The 18,031-nt window shown below is 40.4% G+C and overlaps 1 protein-coding gene across 9 annotated transcripts in view; it reads left to right on the forward strand.

The window, feature by feature from the left end:
* The window catches only part of BTRC (beta-transducin repeat containing E3 ubiquitin protein ligase), a 193,104-nt gene extending 175,486 nt beyond the window's left edge, over nt 1-17,618 (forward strand). For 3 of the 9 annotated variants that reach the window (XM_032281359.1, XM_032281364.1, XM_032281361.1), the window contains 3 exons: nt 1,012-1,090; nt 14,652-14,844; nt 17,061-17,618. In XM_032281359.1, coding sequence (XP_032137250.1) covers nt 1,012-1,090; nt 14,652-14,813 — 241 coding nt within the window. In that variant the 3' untranslated portion in view covers nt 14,814-14,844; nt 17,061-17,618. Of the gene's footprint in view, nt 1-1,011; nt 1,091-2,810; nt 3,778-14,651; nt 14,845-17,060 lie in introns of those variants that run through there. The other 6 variants (XM_032281362.1, XM_032281360.1, XM_032281358.1 and 3 more) reach the window with 4 other exon arrangements.
* The last annotated feature ends 413 nt before the right edge of the window (nt 17,619-18,031 follow it).

Here is an 18,031-nt window from a genome sequence, read left to right on the forward strand (position 1 = left end):
TCAGGAGTTTGAGACCAGCCTGGCCAATATGGCAAAACCCAGTCTCTACTAAAAATACAAAAATTAGCCAGGCGTGATTGCGGGTGCCTGTAATCCCAGCTACTCGGGAGGCTGAGGCAGGAGAATTGCTTGATTCAGGGAGGCAGAGGTTGCAGTGAGCCAAGATCATGCCACTGTACTCTAGCCTGGGCAACAGAGCAAGGCTCTGTTTCAAAAAAAAAAAAAAAAAAAGTGTATTTACTTTTGAAGGACTCTTTATCATTTCTTTTTGTCAAAGTGTTTGATTTTGAGGGTGAAGGGTAGAAGGCTACAGTTCAAATATTGGCAGCTTTTTACATCTCAGAAGCTAACACATTATTTTACTTCATGAGCTTACTGTACTGATAATTCATTAGCCAACGCAAACAGCAGGAAGTGTAGACTCCTCACTTCTGCTTTGAGTCAGCCATCACTGTTATAACCTTGGGAAACTGTTCAGAGTGTGGTGACATGTTCCGGCTCAGTCAAGACTCTGTTTTCTCATTGCCCTGGCTTTGGTCTGTATCCACCTTTCTTGGAATTTGTCTGTTATGTACCTTGAGGAAACGTGGCTATAAAAGATTTTTCAAAGAGCTACACTTACCTTATTTAAATCAAAACATGAGGGCTTGCCTGTATAAACTCCAGTACTCTTACATGGACCCCAGTCCCTCAGTATATGTGACCTGAGCTACTCTTAGAAGTGACCAGGAAGAGGATGCCTCAGAGTTGTAGATTTCTAGGTCTGTGTAATATCTTATCATTAAGAGATCTAATGTACAAGATCTCCTCTTGATCCCAAAGTATGGTATAACTTCACCATTAACTGTCTTCAGTTTGGTTAAAGCTAGCCTGTTTCTCATTTTTAGGTTAATCACATACATTTAAACTATATTCACCATCCATAGTTATTACCATGAATTTTTGCTATTCTTCCTGTGTTCCCTTACTTTTGCTTTTAACTAACATTTTTGTCCCCTTTTTGATCTTTAGAAAAATTAAAGTGTGGGATCTTGTTGCTGCTTTGGACCCCCGTGCTCCTGCAGGGACACTCTGTCTACGGACCCTCGTGGTAAGAGCCTTGTTATTTAGAGAGCATTGGAGAGCAGGTGGGGGAAGAAATTAAACGTTGATGTGCTGTGGAATATGGATTTGGATTTAATAGTTACAACATCACAAAACCTACAACTAAGTGGTAAGGCAACAAACATACAATAAAATCTGTTTATATAACCTTTCATCCAAAAATGCTTTAGAGACTGTATATGGACAGAAATGTGGCAGCTGTTTAACAGCTGCACAGCAACTCTACACGACAGTTTAGTGCAGGAAGTGAGTAAGAATTCTGTGTCCACCAGAAACAGCAGGGGGTACTAAGGGAGTGAGAATATAATTGTTCAAATTGGAACCTGTCCAAAATCTGAGGACCTGTACACCTGTGCCTTCAAAAAGTGCCCTGGGGGCCGGGTGCGGTGGCTAACATCTGTTATCCCAGCACTTTGGGGAAGTCGAGGTGGATGGATCACCTGAGGTCCAGAGTTTCAAGACCAGCCTAACCAACCTGGTGAAACCCCATCTCTACTAAAATTAGCCAAGTGTGGTGGCAGGCACCTATAATCCCAGCTACTCGGGTGGCTGAGGCAGGAGAATCATTTGAACGCGGGAGGCAGAGATTGCAGTGAGCCAGATCATGCCATTGCCCTCCAGCCTGGGCAACAAGAGCGAAACTCCACCTCAGAAAAAGTGCCCTGGGAATCTGCATGAACCCCCATGGTCAGCCCCTTAGTTCTCCAGCCTATTCAAGAGCTAGTGCCTCCAGCAACTTGAACCCATCTTTTTTTTTCCCTACATACCCCTTTTTGATGTCTGGGGCAAAAAGTGATTCAAAAGGAGGAATATCACCTTCAGAAGCACCAAATTGTTTATCATGTTGTTAGCCAAGGGCACAGATTGATAAATGCTGCTTCCATTAGAAAATTAGTTGAGCAACAGGGTGGACAGAATCTTTTGTACAACTCAGAGAAAAGATGAGAGCAGGCATATGAAGCCCAGTGTTCTATATCCTGACTGTCAGTACTTGGCATTATTTGCTCTGGAGAAGAGAAAGAGGTTGCATTTGTTGTCTTCCTTGTTGGATTTATGTGTGTATCTATAAGACAGGGTCTTCCTCTGTCATCCAGGCTGTAGTGAAGTGGCACAATCATAGCTCATTGCAACTCCAACTCCAGGACTGAAGCAGTATTCCTGCCTTAGCCCTCCAGTGTAGCTGGCGTTACAGGCTTGAGCCACAACACCTTATTAATGTTTCGTGGAGACAGGGTTTCATTGTGTTGCCCAGGCTGGTCTTAAACTCCTGGCCTCAAGTGATCCTCCTGCCTTAGCCTCCCAAAGTGCTGGGATTACAAGTGAGAGCCACTGTGCCCTGCCCTTTGTGGTATTTAAAGCACATTGTTACCATACCAAACATGCTTTACCTGCATGTTTCACGCATGTCTTTTAAAATGTATACCTTTTCTTTTTAAGAGACCCTGTCTCTTAAAAAAATGACTGTGTTTTAAATACAACAAGGGACAGGGCACAGTTGCCCAGGCTGGAGTGCAGTGACTATTAACATAGCTCACTGTAGCCTCAAACTGCTGAACTCAAGTGACCCTTCTGCCTCTGCCTCCCTGTGCCAGGTCTAAAATGTGTATTTTCATTGGTTTATAATTAATCTAAGTCTGGTTTTTGAGGCATAATTTCCATGCAGCAAAATTCACTCTTTTTAAGACATTTTTCTGTTAATTTTGCAGTTGTGTAACCATCACATCAACATACACATTTTCATCATCCTCAGGAGTTCTCTACGCCCCTTCATGTCAGTTTACTCCCCCTACCCACTAGCAACTGTTATCAACTGTTCATCTGATTTTTATCCCTATAGTTTGTTTTATTATGAACATCTGATAAATCATGGAGTATGTAGCCTTTTGTGTTTGGCTTTGAGATTCATCCATGTGATTGTATGTATACTTTGTTGCTTTTTATTGCTGAGTAGTATTCCATTATGTGAATGAGCCAGTTTGTTTATTCATTCGGTTTAAAGATATTTGGAATGTTTCCGGTTTTTGCTGATTCTTAGTAAAGCCACTGAAAACATTTCCATACAGGCTTTTCTATGTTCATACTGTTTTCATTTCTCTTGGGTAATATAGAAGTGTGATTTCTGGATTTTATGAAAGTGTATGCTTAAATTTAAAAGAAACCGCCAAGCTGTTTCCTAGAGTGGCATGGGATTTTGCAAATTGAGACCAGTCTGGTCAACATAGCAGTACCTCATCCCTGTTTATTAATTAATTTTTTTTAAATTTAAGCATTTTATATTTTCACCAACAATATATGAGTTCAATTTTTCTATATCCTTGCCAGTACTTGCTATTGTCAGTATTTTTTAAACTAGAGCCATTTGTGGGGGTGTGTAGTGATGTATCATTGTTGATTTAATTTGTCTTTCTATTGTAGCTAACAATACTGAGAAGATTATTAATCTTTTCTGTTGTAGCTAATAATACTGAAAAAAGATTTTCGTGAATGCTTATCCTCTTTTGTTACCACTTTATTTATTGAGTTTTTTATTAAAATAGATTTATTGAGGTATAATTGACATTATAATGGACATACTGAAAGTGTACAACTTGGCCAGGCTCACATCATGGCTCACGCCTGTAGTCTCAACCCTTTGGGAGGCTACGGCAGGTGGATTGCTTGAGCTCAAGAGTTAAAGACCAGCCTGGGCAACACATAGTGAGACCTCATCTCTATAAAAAGTAAATTAAAAATTAGCCAGGTATGGTAATGAGCACCTGTACTCCCAGCTACTTGGGAAGCTGAGGCAGGAGGATTGCTTGAGTTAGTGCACTCCAGCCTGGGCAACAGAGTGAGACCCTGTCTCAAAAAAAAGTGTACAAGTTAATAAATTTTGACATATATATATACTAGTGAAACTATAAATAATGAAGATATATGCTCATGCCCCTTGGTTAATCCCTCCTTCCTTTTCTATCAGATTCCATCCCACCTCCCTCCTGCCCCAGTCTCCAGGCAACCACAGATCTGGTTTATTTCGACATTGATTAGTTTGCATTTTCTGGGGTTGTATAAAAATGGAATCATATATTATGTGCTTTCTTGCCTGTCGCTTTTCATTAAGCACAATTTGCTTTTTTTTCTTTTTTCTTTTTTTTTTTTTTTTTTTGAGAGGGAGTCTCACTCTGTCACCAGGCTGGAATACAGTGGCACGATCTCAGCTCACTGCAACCTCTGCCTTCTGGGTTCAAGCAATTCTCCTGCCTCAGCCTCCCGAGTAGCTGGGACTGCAAGCACATGCCACCGTGCCCAGCTAATTTTTGGGTTTTTTTTTTAGTAGAGATGGGGTTTTACTATGTTGGCCAAGATGGTCTCAATCTCTTGACCTCGTGATCTGCCCACCTCAGCCTCCCAAAGTGCTGGGATTACAGGCATGAGCCACCACGCCCAGCCTCTAAGCACAATTTTTTTTGAGAGTCACCCATCAATTATTTCATTTCTTTTGAAAATTTGCTAAGTAGTATTCTATTGTATTGTAACAATACCCATTCACTAATTGTTTCCCATTTTTGGCTATTATTAACAAAGTTTCTGTAAACATAGAAACGTCTTGGGATTAATTCATAAAAGTCTTAGGATGAATTTATGCTTTTTGCTTTTATTTAAATACCTAGAAGCAGATGACTAGGTCATATGTTAAGTTTATGTTTAAAATTTTTAAAAACCGCCAAACTCTTTTTCACAGTGGTTTACCATTTTACATTATGCTATAGCAGTGTATGAGAGTTCCAGTTACTCCACGTTCTTGCCAGTACTGAGCACAGTCTTAATTTAGTCATCCTCATTGTGGTTTTAATTTGTCTGTCTCTAATTATTAATAATGCTGCACATCTATTCATCTGCCTCTTTGCCATGTGTATATCTCCTTTGGTGAAGTGTGTTAAAATCTTTTGCCCATTTTTTAATTGAGTGGTTATTGAGTTTTGAGATTCTTTGATTTAGTCTAAGTTACAAATGCTTTATCAGATGTGATTCACAAATATTTTCTCCCCATTCATAATTCATTTCTTTGTTTTCTTAGAAGTGTCTTTCAGAAACCAACTTCTTAATTTAAGTTCACTGTATTAACTTTTTCTGTTGTGGTATATATTACTTGTTATTGTATCTCAAAAAAAAAAAAAACCTTTGACTAATCCAAAGTTACAAAGATTTTTCCTTGTGTTTTCTTCTCTAAGTTTTATAGTTTTTCAGTTTATATTTTGGTCTGTGATTCATTTTGAGTTCATCTGTTCATGTGGTACAAGATACAGATAAAAGGGTTGGGCTTTTTTACACATGAATATCCAGTTGTTCCAGCACCATTTATTCAAAAGACTATCCTTTAGAAATGCTTTTATCGCTTTGTCAAAAATGAATCAACCATGTATATGTGAGTCTACTTCTGGACTCTGTTCTGTTCCATTTGTCTTTGTCTATCTTGATTCCAATATAATTTTCTTTTGATTACTGCAGCTTTTTACTAACTCTTGAAGTCAAGTAGTGTGAGTCCTTCAGCTTTGTCTTTTTCAGAGTTTTTCTTGGGCCTTTGATTTTTCATGTGAATTTTAAAATCAATTTGTCAATTTCAACCAAAAAAAGTCTGCTAGATTTTTTTTTAATTTTTTAATAAATACATAGGTATGGGGTCTCACTGTGTTGCCCAGACTGGTCTCAAACTCCTGGCCTCACATAGTACTCCTACCTCAGACTCCCAGAGTTCTGGGATTATAAACCTGAGACCCAACCATCTGCTGGGATTTTTGTTGGACTTGTGTTGACTCTAGATCAGTTTGGAAAATCGTAACTTCTGAACAATTTTGAGTCTTTATCTGTCCATTTGTTTAGGTCTTTTTAAATTTCTCAGCCATGTTATAGTTTTCAGTGTAAAGGTTTTGCACATCTTTTGTCACATTTATCCCTAAGTATTTTGAATTTTTAATGCTATTGGGAAAGTTATTTTTAAACCTTGATTTCTGATTGTTTATTGCAAATATACAGAAATACACTTTTACTTCTTATTTCCCAATCTGTGTACCGTTTGTTTCGATATTTTTTTTAATTGCCCTGGCTAAGACCTCCAATACAGTGTTAAAAACAATTGGTAAGAGTGAATGTCCCTTTCTTGTTCACAATCTTAAGCAAAAGCCATTCAGTCTTTCACCATTTCATGTATATGTATATGTATATATAGATATGCTGTAGGTTTTTCATAGTGACCCATTATCAGGGGATTAGGCAGTTCCCTTCTCTTCCTAGATTGCTGAGAGTTTTTATGAGGAATGCATGTTGGATTTTGTGAAATGCTTTTCCTACATCCATTGAGTTTATCATACGTTTTTTCACTTTTATTCTGTTAATTGGTATATTACAGTGAATTTTTTTAGTTTTAAATCCTTTGCAGTATAAGCCCCACTTGTTCATGAGGTATAAGCCTTTTTTATGTTGTTGGATTCACTTTGCTGATCTCTTTTTAAGGACTTTTGTGTGTATGCATCTGTGTTTTTAAGGGATATTGTTTTGCTGCTTTGTTTTCTGTGTCTCTAGTTGACTGTCATGATAATGTTGGCCTAAGAAAATAATTTTGGAAGTGTTCCCTCATCTGTTTTCTAAGAGTTTGCCTTTGTAATATTATGCTTCTTTAAATGTTTGATAGAATTCACCAGTGAAGCATCTGGGCCTGGAATTTTCTTTGTGGAAAGTTTTAATTACAACTTCAATTTCTTTAGATACAGCACTCTTCAGATTTAATATTTCTTCCGAAGTCAACTTTAATACTTTGTCTTCCAAGAAGTTTGGCCATTTTATCTAAAGTATCAAATTTATTGAAATAAAGTTATTCATCATATTCCCTTATCCTTTTAATGTTTGTAGGAGCATAGTCATGTCTCCTTTTTCCATTTCATTGATTTTTTTTCTTTTTCTAGCTTCTTAAGGTAGAAACTAAGATCATTGATTTTGAACCTTTTTTTAAATATAATCAATTGAGCATAAATGTTTTAGAAGTAATTCTAATCACTACTTTAGCTACATCCCAAAAAAATGTCAATTAAGTCAAGTTGGTTTATAATATTTAGGTCTTCTGTATCCTTAGTGATTTTTCAGTTTGTTCTTACCAATTATTGAGAGAGGAATTTTTATGTCTTCCACTATAGTTTTGAATTTGTCTATTTTTTCTTAAGTTATGACAGCTTTTGCTTCATGTTTTTGTTTGAGACATGGTCTCACTATGTCACCCAGGCTGGAGTGCAGTGGAACAATGATGACTCCCATGCACTAATCAGTCCACCTTCCTCAACCTCCTGAGTAGCTGGGACCACAGGCATGCTCCATGTCTGGCTAATTTTTTTATATTTTTCTGTAGAGACAGGGTTTTGCCACATAGCCCAGGCTAGTCTAGAACTCCTGGGCTCAACCTCAACGAAGTACTGGGATCACAGACATGAGCCACGGCACCTGGCCTGCTTCATGGTTTTGGGGTTTTTTTGTTGTTTCTTTTGAGACTGAGTTTCACTCTTGTCACCCAGGCTGGAGTGCAGGAGTGCAGTGGCTCGATCTCGGCTTACCGCAACCTCTGCCTCCTGGGTTCTAGCGATTCTCCTGCCTCAGCCTCCAGAGTAGCTGGGATTACAGGACCCTGCCACCATGCCTGGCTAATTTTTTGTATTTTTAGTAGAGACAGGATTTCGCCATGTTGGACAGGCTGGTCTCTAACTCCTGACCTCAGGTGATCTGCCCGCCTCAGCCTCCCAAAGTGCTGGGATTACAGGCATGAGCCACCATGCCCGGCTGCTTCCTGTATTTTTAAGCTCTGTTATTGGGTACCTGCATGCTTACAATTACTGTCTTAGTGATTAACTGACTTTTTGACATTATGATATGTCCTTCTTGAATGTTCATAGTATTCTTTGTTTTGGGAAATTAATGCTTTGATATTAGATATAAACATTGTTATGTTCTTTTTCTTTTCTTTTCTTTTGAGACACAGTCTTGCTCTGTCACCAGGCACCAGGCTGGAGTGCAGTGGCGCGACCTCGGCTCACGGCAGCCTCTGCCTCCTGAGTTCAAGCAATTCTCCTGCCTCAGCCTCCTGAGTGGCTGGGACCACAGGTGTGTGCCACCACGCCCAGCTAATTTTTGTATTTTTTAGTAGAGACTGGGTTTCACCATCGTCTCAATCTCTTAACCTCGTGATCCACCTGCCTTGGGCTCCCAAAGTGCTGGGATTACAGGTGTGAGCCACCACGCCCGGCCTGTATTCTTTTACTTTTAATATACCTGTGTCTTTATGTTTAAAATGAATTTCTCATATTCAGCATATAGTTGGGCCTTGTTTTTTTTTTTTCTGAATCCAGTCTGACCATCTCTGCCTTAATGTAATTTTTATGTTTATGTTTAAATCTATCATGTTACTACTTATTTTCTATTTTTCCCTTTTTTCCCCCCTCCCGTTTTTCTGCTCTCTCTATATATTACATATATACATATATAGAGAGAGAGATTGATTTTTTTTTTTTTTGGATCTCAATTTAGCTCCTATTTTGGGTTCTTAGTTATATCTTACTAATTTGTGGGGACGGATCTAGGGTTTACAATACTATTTATTGCAGTCTGCTATCAGATAATATTGTACTACTTCGTGTATAATGTAGGAAACTTAAAACACTATACTCTCATTTTCCCCTCCCATCCTTTATGCTATTGTTGCTATAGATTTTACTTCTAAATATGTTATAATCCCCACAGCACTTGTTATTTTTGCTTTAAACAATCAGCCGTCTTTTTTTTTTTTTTTTTGAGACGGAGTCTCGCTCTGTCACCCAGTCTGGAGTGCAGTGGCATGATCTCTGCTCATTGATTGCAACCTCTACCTCCTGGATTCAAGCAGTTCTCTGCCCTAGCCTCCCAAGTAGATGGAATTACAGGCACCTGCCACCACACCAGCTAATTTTTTTGTATTTTTATTAAAGACAGGGTTTCACCATCTTGGCCAGGCTGGTCTTGAACTCCTGACCTTATGATCCACCCACCTCAGCCTCCCAAAGTGCTGGGATTACAGGCATGAGCCTCTTTGCCCAGCCCAAACTCATTTTTTAAAGAAAAATTTTGATGGAAAAAAGAGAGTTTATTTTTACCCACACATTTATGTTTTCTGTTGCCTCCCATTCCTTTGTATAAATTCAGTTTCCATCTGGTATCATTTTCCTTCTGCTTAAAGAACTTACTTTAACATTTCATATATGCAGGTGCCCTGGTGACAAATACTTTCACCTGTTGTTTAACTTGGAAAATTTATTGGTTCTTTTTGTTGTTTTTTTTTAAGAGATGGAATCTCATTCTGTGGCCAAGGCTGGAATGCAGTGGCATCATCACAGCTCACTGCAGCCTTGGACTCCTGAGCTCAAACAGTCCTCCTGATAGCCTCCCACATAGCTGACTACAGGCTTGTGCCACCATATCTGGCTAATTTTCTTTCTTTCTTTATTTTTTTTTTTAGATAGGGTCTCATTTTATTGCCCAGACTGTTCTCAAACTCCTGGCCTCACATAATCAATCCTCTTGCCTCAGCTTCTTGAGTAGCTGAGATTACAGGTACAAGCCACTGTGCCCAGCTCTGAAAAAGTTTTCATTTTGCCTTCATTTTTGAAAGATATTTTTGCTGGCTAAAGAATTCTTTATAGGCCAGGCATGGTGTCTCACACCTGTAATCCCAGCACTTGGGAGTCTGAGACAGGTGGATCACTTGAGCTCAGGAGTTCAAGACCAGCCTGGCAGCATGGCAACTCGTTCTCTTCAAAAATACAACGATTAGCTAGCATGGTGGCACATGCCTATAGTCCCAACTACTTTTGGGGGACTGAGGTGTGTGGATCATATCAGCCTGGGTGACTGAGGCTGCAGTAAGCCATGAACATGCACCACTGCACTTCAGCCTGGGTGACAGAGTGAGACCCTGTCTCAAAAAAAATAATAATAATAATAATTCTAGATTGACAGTGTCTTTCAGTACTTTAATGATGTCATTTCATTTTCTTCTGGCTTGGTTTCTGACTAGAAATTGGAAGTCACTCATTTCTATTACGTAATGTATCTTTTTTCTCTGGCTGCTTTTAAGATTTTCTCTTTATCATTTGTTTTCAACAATGTGATTATGATGTGTCTTGGTGTGGTTTTCTTTGTATTTTTCCTACATCACATTTAAAAATAGAAATCACTAGAGCGATTTGAAGAACAAGGCTAAGCTATATGTTGTCTACAAGAAAGCTACTTTAACTGTAAAGACACAGATTAAAAATAAATGGTTAGCGAAAGATATACCACATGTCATATGCTGAATTGTGTCCCCCTAAAATTTATATGTTGATGTCTTAACCACCATTACCTTAGAATGCGAACTGTATTTGGACTTATAGGGGCTTTCAAGGGTGAATTAGTTTAAATGAAGTCATTAGAGCAGGCCCTAATCCATTATGGCTGGTGTTCTTATAAGAAGATGAGATTGGGACACACAGAGACCATGTGAAGATAAAGGGAGAAGATGACCATCTATAAGTCAAAGGAAGAAGCCTCAGAATGAAACCAACTCTGCCAACACTTTTATCTTGGAATTCTAGTCTGCAGACTTTAAGAAAATTAATTTCTATTTTTTGAGCCCCATAGTGTATGCCATACTTTGTTATGGCAGCCCTAGCCATGATGGACCATTCTAACACTAGTCAGAAGAAAGTTGGGGTAGCTGTATTAATTTCAGAGAGAGCAAACCTCAGAGCAAGGACTATTATTAGGGATAAAGAGAAGTGTTGTGTAATGATAAAGGGGCCAATTCTCTAAGAAGACTGAATAATTGTTAATGTGTACACACCTAACAACAGAGCATCAAAACATATGAGGCAAAACACAGAAGCAAGGAAAATTGATGTATCCACCATTTTAGTTGGAGACTTCAGCACCCCCTATCAGTAATGGACAGATCTGGCAGGCAGCCGATTCAGTAAGAACATAGTTGAACTCAGCAGTACCATCAGTCAAATGGATAGAATTGACGTCTATAGAATACTTCATCCAGCAACAGCAGAATACACATTCTTCTCAAGCTCCCAAGGAAATTACACCAAGGCAGACCACAGTCAGGGCCATAAAATGTGCTTTAAAAAATTTATAAGAATAGAAGTGTTATGGCATATGCTCTCAGATTACAGTGGTATTCAGTAATGGAAAGAAAGCTGGAAAATCCCAAAATATGTGGAGATTAAACAACACACTTCTAAATAACACGTAGGTCAAGAAAGAAATCTCAAGAGAAATTGAAATGAATTTTTTAAATTTTTACTTCTCATTTTTGTGGGTACATAGTAGGTTTATGTATTTATGGGATACATATGATGTTTTGAAAAGTATTTTAAAGTGAATAAAAATGAAAATACAACTATCAAAATTTGTGGGATGCAGTGAAAGCAGCTCTTAGAGGGAAATTTATAGCTCTGAATTCACAGCTTAGAAAAGAAGATCTAAAATCAATAGTGTGTGGCCGGGCGCGGTGGCTCACGCCTATAATCCCAGCACTTTGGGAGGCCGAGGCAAGTGGATCACGAGGTCAAAAGATGGAGACCATCCTGGTCAACATGGTGAAACCCTGTCTCTACTAAAAATACAAAAATTAGCTGGGCACGGTGGCGCACGCCTGTAGTCCCAGCTACTTGGGAGGCTGAGGCAGGAGAATTGCTTGAACCCAGGAGGCGAAGGTTGCAGTGAGCCGAGATCCCGCCATTGTACTTCCAGCCTGGGTAATAAGAGCGAAACTCTGTCAAAAAAAAAAAAAAAAAAAAAAATCAGTAGTGTAAGCTTCCACTAGAGTCAACTAAGAGAAGGGCAAATTAAATTCAAAGTAAGTAGAAGAAAAAAATAAAAACTAGACCAGAAATCGATGAAATTGAAAACAGGAAATCAATGGAGTATATCAAGACTAAAAGCTGGCTCAAATAAATAAACTCTGTCTCAAAATAAACAAATAAATATTTGATTCAGGCATATGGGCTTCTCCCTCCCTCCCCATCCAGACAAGAGTTGCCCAGGCTGGCATGCAACTCACTGCAACCTCCGCCTCCCAGGTTCAATCAGTTCTCCTGCCTCAGCCTTCCAAGCAGCTGGGATTACAGGTACTTGCCACCACATTCAGCTAATTTTTGTGTTATTAGTAGAGACTGGGTTTCGCCGTGTTGGCCAGGCTGGTCTCGAACTCCTGACCTCAGGTGGTCTGCCTGCCTCTGCCTCCCAAATCTGGGATTACAGGTGTGAGCCACCATGCCCAGCCATGTATGGTCTTTTTTTTTTTTTTGCCCTTATGTTTAGTAATTTCACAATCTCTGAAATATTTGAAAATGTGCCAGTAAAATGTAGTAACTCTTAATTTAAAAAAAAAAATCCTCAACAAAATATTAGCAAATCAAATCTAACAATGTGTGAAAAGAATTGTACACTGTGACCAAGTGAGATTTATGCCAGGTATGCAAGGCTGGTTCAGCATTCAGAAATCGATTAATGTAATCCATCACATCAGGGGGCTACAGAAGACAAATCACATGCTTTCATCAACAGATGCAATAAAAGCATTTGACAGAATTCAACACCCATTCATGATAAAAACTTTAAGCAAATAAGGGATAGAGAGGCTTTTCCTCAACTTCACAAAGAAAAATGCAAATTAAAATTATAAAATACTGCTACAAACCTACCAACACAACTGAAATGTAAAAGATTGGCAATATCAATTATTGGTGAAGATGTGGAGTAACTGGAACTCTGATAAACCGTTGATGTGAGTATCAATCACAACTTTTAAAAAATTGTTTCATAGTATCTTCTTTTTTTTTTTCATGCTGTTCTCATGACAGTTTCATAGTATCTTCTAAAGCCAAACATTCACCTACCCCATGGCCCAGCAAGTCTACTCCTAGTTGAAATGAGTTCATATGTTCAGTAAAAGACACGTACATAAATGTTCATAGCAGCTTTGTTTTATAATAGCCATCAACTATAATTAGCCCATATGACCACCAACAAGAGAATACATGGATTGTAGTATATTCATACAGTGGAATATCAACCAGTAATAAAAAAGAATGAACCACTGTTTTACATGCAGCAACACAGAAGAATCTTACAATGTTGACTAAAAGAAGCCAGGCATGGGCCAGATGTGGTGGCTCACGCCTATAATCCCAGCACTTTGGGAGGCTGAAGCGGACAGATCACGAGGTCAGGAGGTTGAGACTATCCTGGCCAACATGGTGAAACCCTGTCTCTACTACAAATACAAAAATTAGGTGGGTGTGTTGGCGCGTGCCTGTAATCCCAGCTACTCGGGAAGCTGAGGTACGAGAATTGCTTGAATCCACGAAGCAGAGGTTGCAGTGAGCTGAGATTGTGCCACTGCACCCCAGCCTGGGCGACAGAGGGAGACTCCGTCTCAAAAAAAAAAAAAAACCAGGCACAAAAGAATACATACCCTATGGTTATATTTATAGGAAATTCAATAAAAGATGAAACAAATTAATAACAACATTGGGCCAGGCACAGTGGCCCACACCTATAATCTCAGAGCTTTGGGAGGCCAAGGCAGAAAGACTGCTTGAGTCCACGAGTTCAAGACCAGCCTGGGCAACATAGCAAGACCTGATCTCTACAAGAAACAAACCAGACATGGTGGCATGCATCTATAGTCCTCACTACTTGGGAGGCTGAAGCATGAAGATCACTTGAGCCCAGTAGTTTGAGGTTACAGTGAGCTATGATCACACCACTGCACACTAGTCTGAGCAACAAAGCAAGACCTGTCTCTAAAAATGATGATGATGATGATGATAAAATTGGAGTGGAGTGAAGGTAACATTATTTAGTAAGGGATGTGAAGATTGTTTTCCAGTATGCTGGAAACATTGTACATCTTCATCTGGGTTGTGGTAACTGCCAGTGGTATGCTAGAACAGACCCATAGTCATACTTATGAGAGCCAGCTATTAGATATTCGTGAATTTTGCAAGCTGATTGACTATGACTAGCTTATAATTGGCCATGGTAAGAGTTTTTAATGCCGTGGAAGTCTACCAGTGGTTTTACAAAGTAGTGAAGTTCAGTTGATAAACATTTAGCAGTATACTACTTCTTATTGCTCACCAACCCGTGACCTCTGACTATAGAAGGCATTTAGAGAAGATAAAAACCAGTGAGGTACTAAGGAATGCCGTCATCCAGCCTAAGCCTAAAAGGGTTGGCAATAAGAAGCTATTAATAGCATGCTATTTAGCATGTCTTGGTCAAAGAATATTACTTTGTTTACAGCTGCCTAGTATTTGACTTTTCCATTCTGCCTTTAGCCAAAGTAAATTTTCTCTATTTTTGAAAACAACTTAATGGTAGAAAATTAACAGCAAATCATAGCCTTTCTGTAGACTCCTTTTGACATCTTGCTGAATTGGTGTCCTATTGATTTTGAGTAATTCAAGTTCCTACCCTTTTTGTTTCTACTTCTTTAGGAGCATTCCGGAAGAGTTTTTCGACTCCAGTTTGATGAATTCCAGATTGTCAGTAGTTCACACGATGACACAATCCTCATCTGGGACTTCCTAAATGATCCAGCTGCCCAAGCTGAACCCCCCCGTTCCCCTTCTCGAACATACACCTACATCTCCAGATAAATAACCATACACTGACCTCATACTTGCCCAGGTATAAAAATCTATTATGTACATAACACTATGGGTAGGAGACGGGATATTAGCTATAAGGTGTTGCTATTTCATGGAGCTTTGTCCTGCCATTTGTGTCCCTCAAGTCCTGTAAAGCCAAGGAAGCAGGCAATGTGAGACAGGGCTAAAGCTGCCATAGTGGACAATGCCTTTCACCAAGGTAGCCCGCCTCAGTTCTAGATGATTCTAGGGTCCTACTTATGTGGTAAGCCTCGTCATTCCTGCCCCAGTTATCTAGTAGCATTGTTATGAAAATAAAATGAGATTTGAATCAGTTTGAAAACCTAAGTACTGTAATGACGCAAAGGCCTGTGATATTTAAGTTCCCAGATCAAACAATACCTACAATAGTGTCCTTTCAAGCCAAGTAGGCACTCTGAAGTCTAATATGTGACTGGAAAGATCTCTTGGTGAAAGTTCACACTGACACATAAATAAAAGGGCAGATTTTAAAAGGAATATAAAAAGTAGCTTTTATAGCCCTATTCCCATTCCTCAACCCTCCAAAAAGACGACCTGTCTTTTGACCTCTGAAGTTGGTGAGAACTCCATGTGTCCTCCTACTCAAGTCTCTAACCTCCCTCTCAGGCAGGGGAAGACCCTAAAATATCCAGGTTGTCCATACATACTATGGTATATTCATATTGTACCTGGTGTTCTAACCAGTTCGAATACTGCTGAGGAGCATTGCTATCATTAGTATTTCCCACGTGTGCCTCAGTTCTTGTAGCAGAAGTACACATTCGCTACATGTTTCTGCATCTCTCTTTCCAGTGTTCCTGCTGAGGGCAGTGATTCACGCCCAACTGGGCTTGCCTCAGCACCCCTTTCTCTCACAGGAGACACGGTTCCTCATTCCTCAACCAGGTCTCACAGGCTGTGTGCCCTTGGACAAATAACTTCCCAGAGCCTGAATCTCCTGATGAGTAACATGAGGGGCAGCACTCACCTCACAGAGCCCTGTGAAGGCTGCATGGAGATACTGTATGGAAAATTCCTAGTGCTTTGTCCAGTTCCGTGTACATAGCATGCCCTCAGGAAAAAGAGGCCATTAGTATTAATATTGCAGTCTCCACATACCTACCTCTGCCTTTTGCCCAAAATTTTCTCTTCCTTAGACTTCTGTGTCACTTTGCCATTTTTAATATTCTTCCTGGCTCTCTGATTATTTGTGCCTCCTTCCCCCTTACTCCTGAGACATAGATATCTCTCCTAAGAGTCTTCTGTGGCTTTTCTCATTATTTTTATTTTATTTCTTGAGACAAGGCTTCACTCCTGTCACCCAAGTTGCACAGTGTTAGCTCCCTGCAACTTCCACCTCCCAGGCTCAAGTGATTCTCCTGCCTTAGCCTCCTGAGTACCACAGGCACATGACACCATGCCCAGCTAATTTTTTCTATTTCTTTTTTTTTGGTAGAGATGGGGGTTTCACCATGTTGCCCAGGCTGGTCTTGAACTCCTGAGCTCAAGTAATCCACCTCCCTTGGCCTCCCAAAGTGTTGGGATTACAGGTGGGAGCCACCACACTCAGCCTGCCTCTGGTTTTTCTTCCTTACCTGAGGTCCCCTCCTTGGCTGCCTTCTCTCTTCCCAAGGCTTGGCTCTCATCTCAATGTAGAAGACTCAAATTTTTGTCTCCCGTCCAAGCCTCTGCCTTAGTCTCCAGGCCACATTTCCAGCTGCCATTCACACAGCTGTCCTTGAAGTTAGCCAAGAGCCCTTCTAGTGCTCACATCCTCAACTACACCGTCCCCTCATTTACCTTGCTGGTACCCCCCAACCACTCAGCCAAGCCAGCTTTCCTCGATTCCCCCACTTCTGTTAGTGCGACCACCATGTTCATGGCCAATCAAAGGCAGAGCCCACAGAGCCATCCATCACCCCTGCTCTGCCATTCTACAGGGTAGGTGAAAGCTAAGCCAAGCATGGTCACTCTCAGCCTCATGACATCAGAGTCACTCTGCTTGAATACCACAGCGCTGAGCATGTCAGCAAGCCCTGCCTTTAGTATAACTTCCCAATCAGGCCAGGTCACCTTAGACAGAAGCTCCTGCATGGCATAGGCGAAGAGCCGGCATTAGGAAGGACCCCTCTAAGCCATTTCCCCATTGGCAACTAAGTGAATGCTCTCTTCTCTTCAAGCAAGTAAGAAATACCGGGAAAGGGGCTAATGACTGTTTGCTCTGTTTTCACACAGGACCCATTAAAGTTGTGGTATTTAACGTATCTGCCAATACCAGGACAAGCAACAACAGTAACAATCAAACTACTGCCCAGTTTCTCCGGACTAGCCAAGGAACAGGGCTTTGAAACTCCTGTTGGGACACAGTTGGTCTGCAGTCGGCTCAGGACAGTCTACTCAGCATAGCTGACTGCTCAGTGCTGCTATCAGAAGATGTCTTCTATCTTTTGTGAATGATTGGAACTTTTAAACCTCCCCTCCCCTCCTCCTTTCCCCTCTGCACCTAGTTTTTTCCCATTGGTTCCAGACAAAGATGACTTATAAATATATTTAGTGTTTTGCCACAATCTCTCTTGCTTTGCCATTAAGCAGAAGAACTAGTTTCCCTGTATAGCCTGCTGGGAAAGACCCACTTCTAGGGGATGGGGGGTGGATGCAGCTTCAAGCCAGATAGTGCCCAGTATCTCCATGTTAATGCAGGAATGCGAAGCACCTGGCCAGAGCAGCGCAGCCCCACTGTGCTTAAGAGGAGACAGAGCTCTCTGTATAGCCTCTGGGGCAAAAAAAAGAAAACAGGAGTGTATGCACTGGAAGATCTGGGCCTCCTGCCTGTTCTCTTTGTTTCTGTTCCTCTTCCCTTCTACTTTCCCACTCCCCTTCAACAACTCTTTTCTCTCTCTGCTCCACCTGAGAAGAAAGTATATGAAGAGAGTGTCCTCCTTTAGCATGAGGCAGATCAGCCAGAAAATGCAACACTTGCAAGAGTTAAATGCTGTTCAGTCAAGATTTCAGACCCAGGCCTTTGCTGCAAGTGACCCTGTGGCAACAGTGGATTCTTGGACATGATACTCTCTTCATATTTGCAACTCTTCTCTCTCCTTCCCCACACCCAAGAGGAGGATGGGTGGGCGGGGGAAGCAGAAGTTTCCTGGGCTCCCATCAATGGCTGTATCTTTTCTGGACTCAGCAGTCTCCTTGATTCCATG

The sequence above is a fragment of the Sapajus apella genome, unplaced genomic scaffold (genome assembly GCF_009761245.1).
Source record: "Sapajus apella isolate SASKATOON/1434 unplaced genomic scaffold, GSC_monkey_1.0 scaffold13, whole genome shotgun sequence".
Classification (NCBI taxonomy): Eukaryota; Metazoa; Chordata; class Mammalia; order Primates; family Cebidae; genus Sapajus; species Sapajus apella.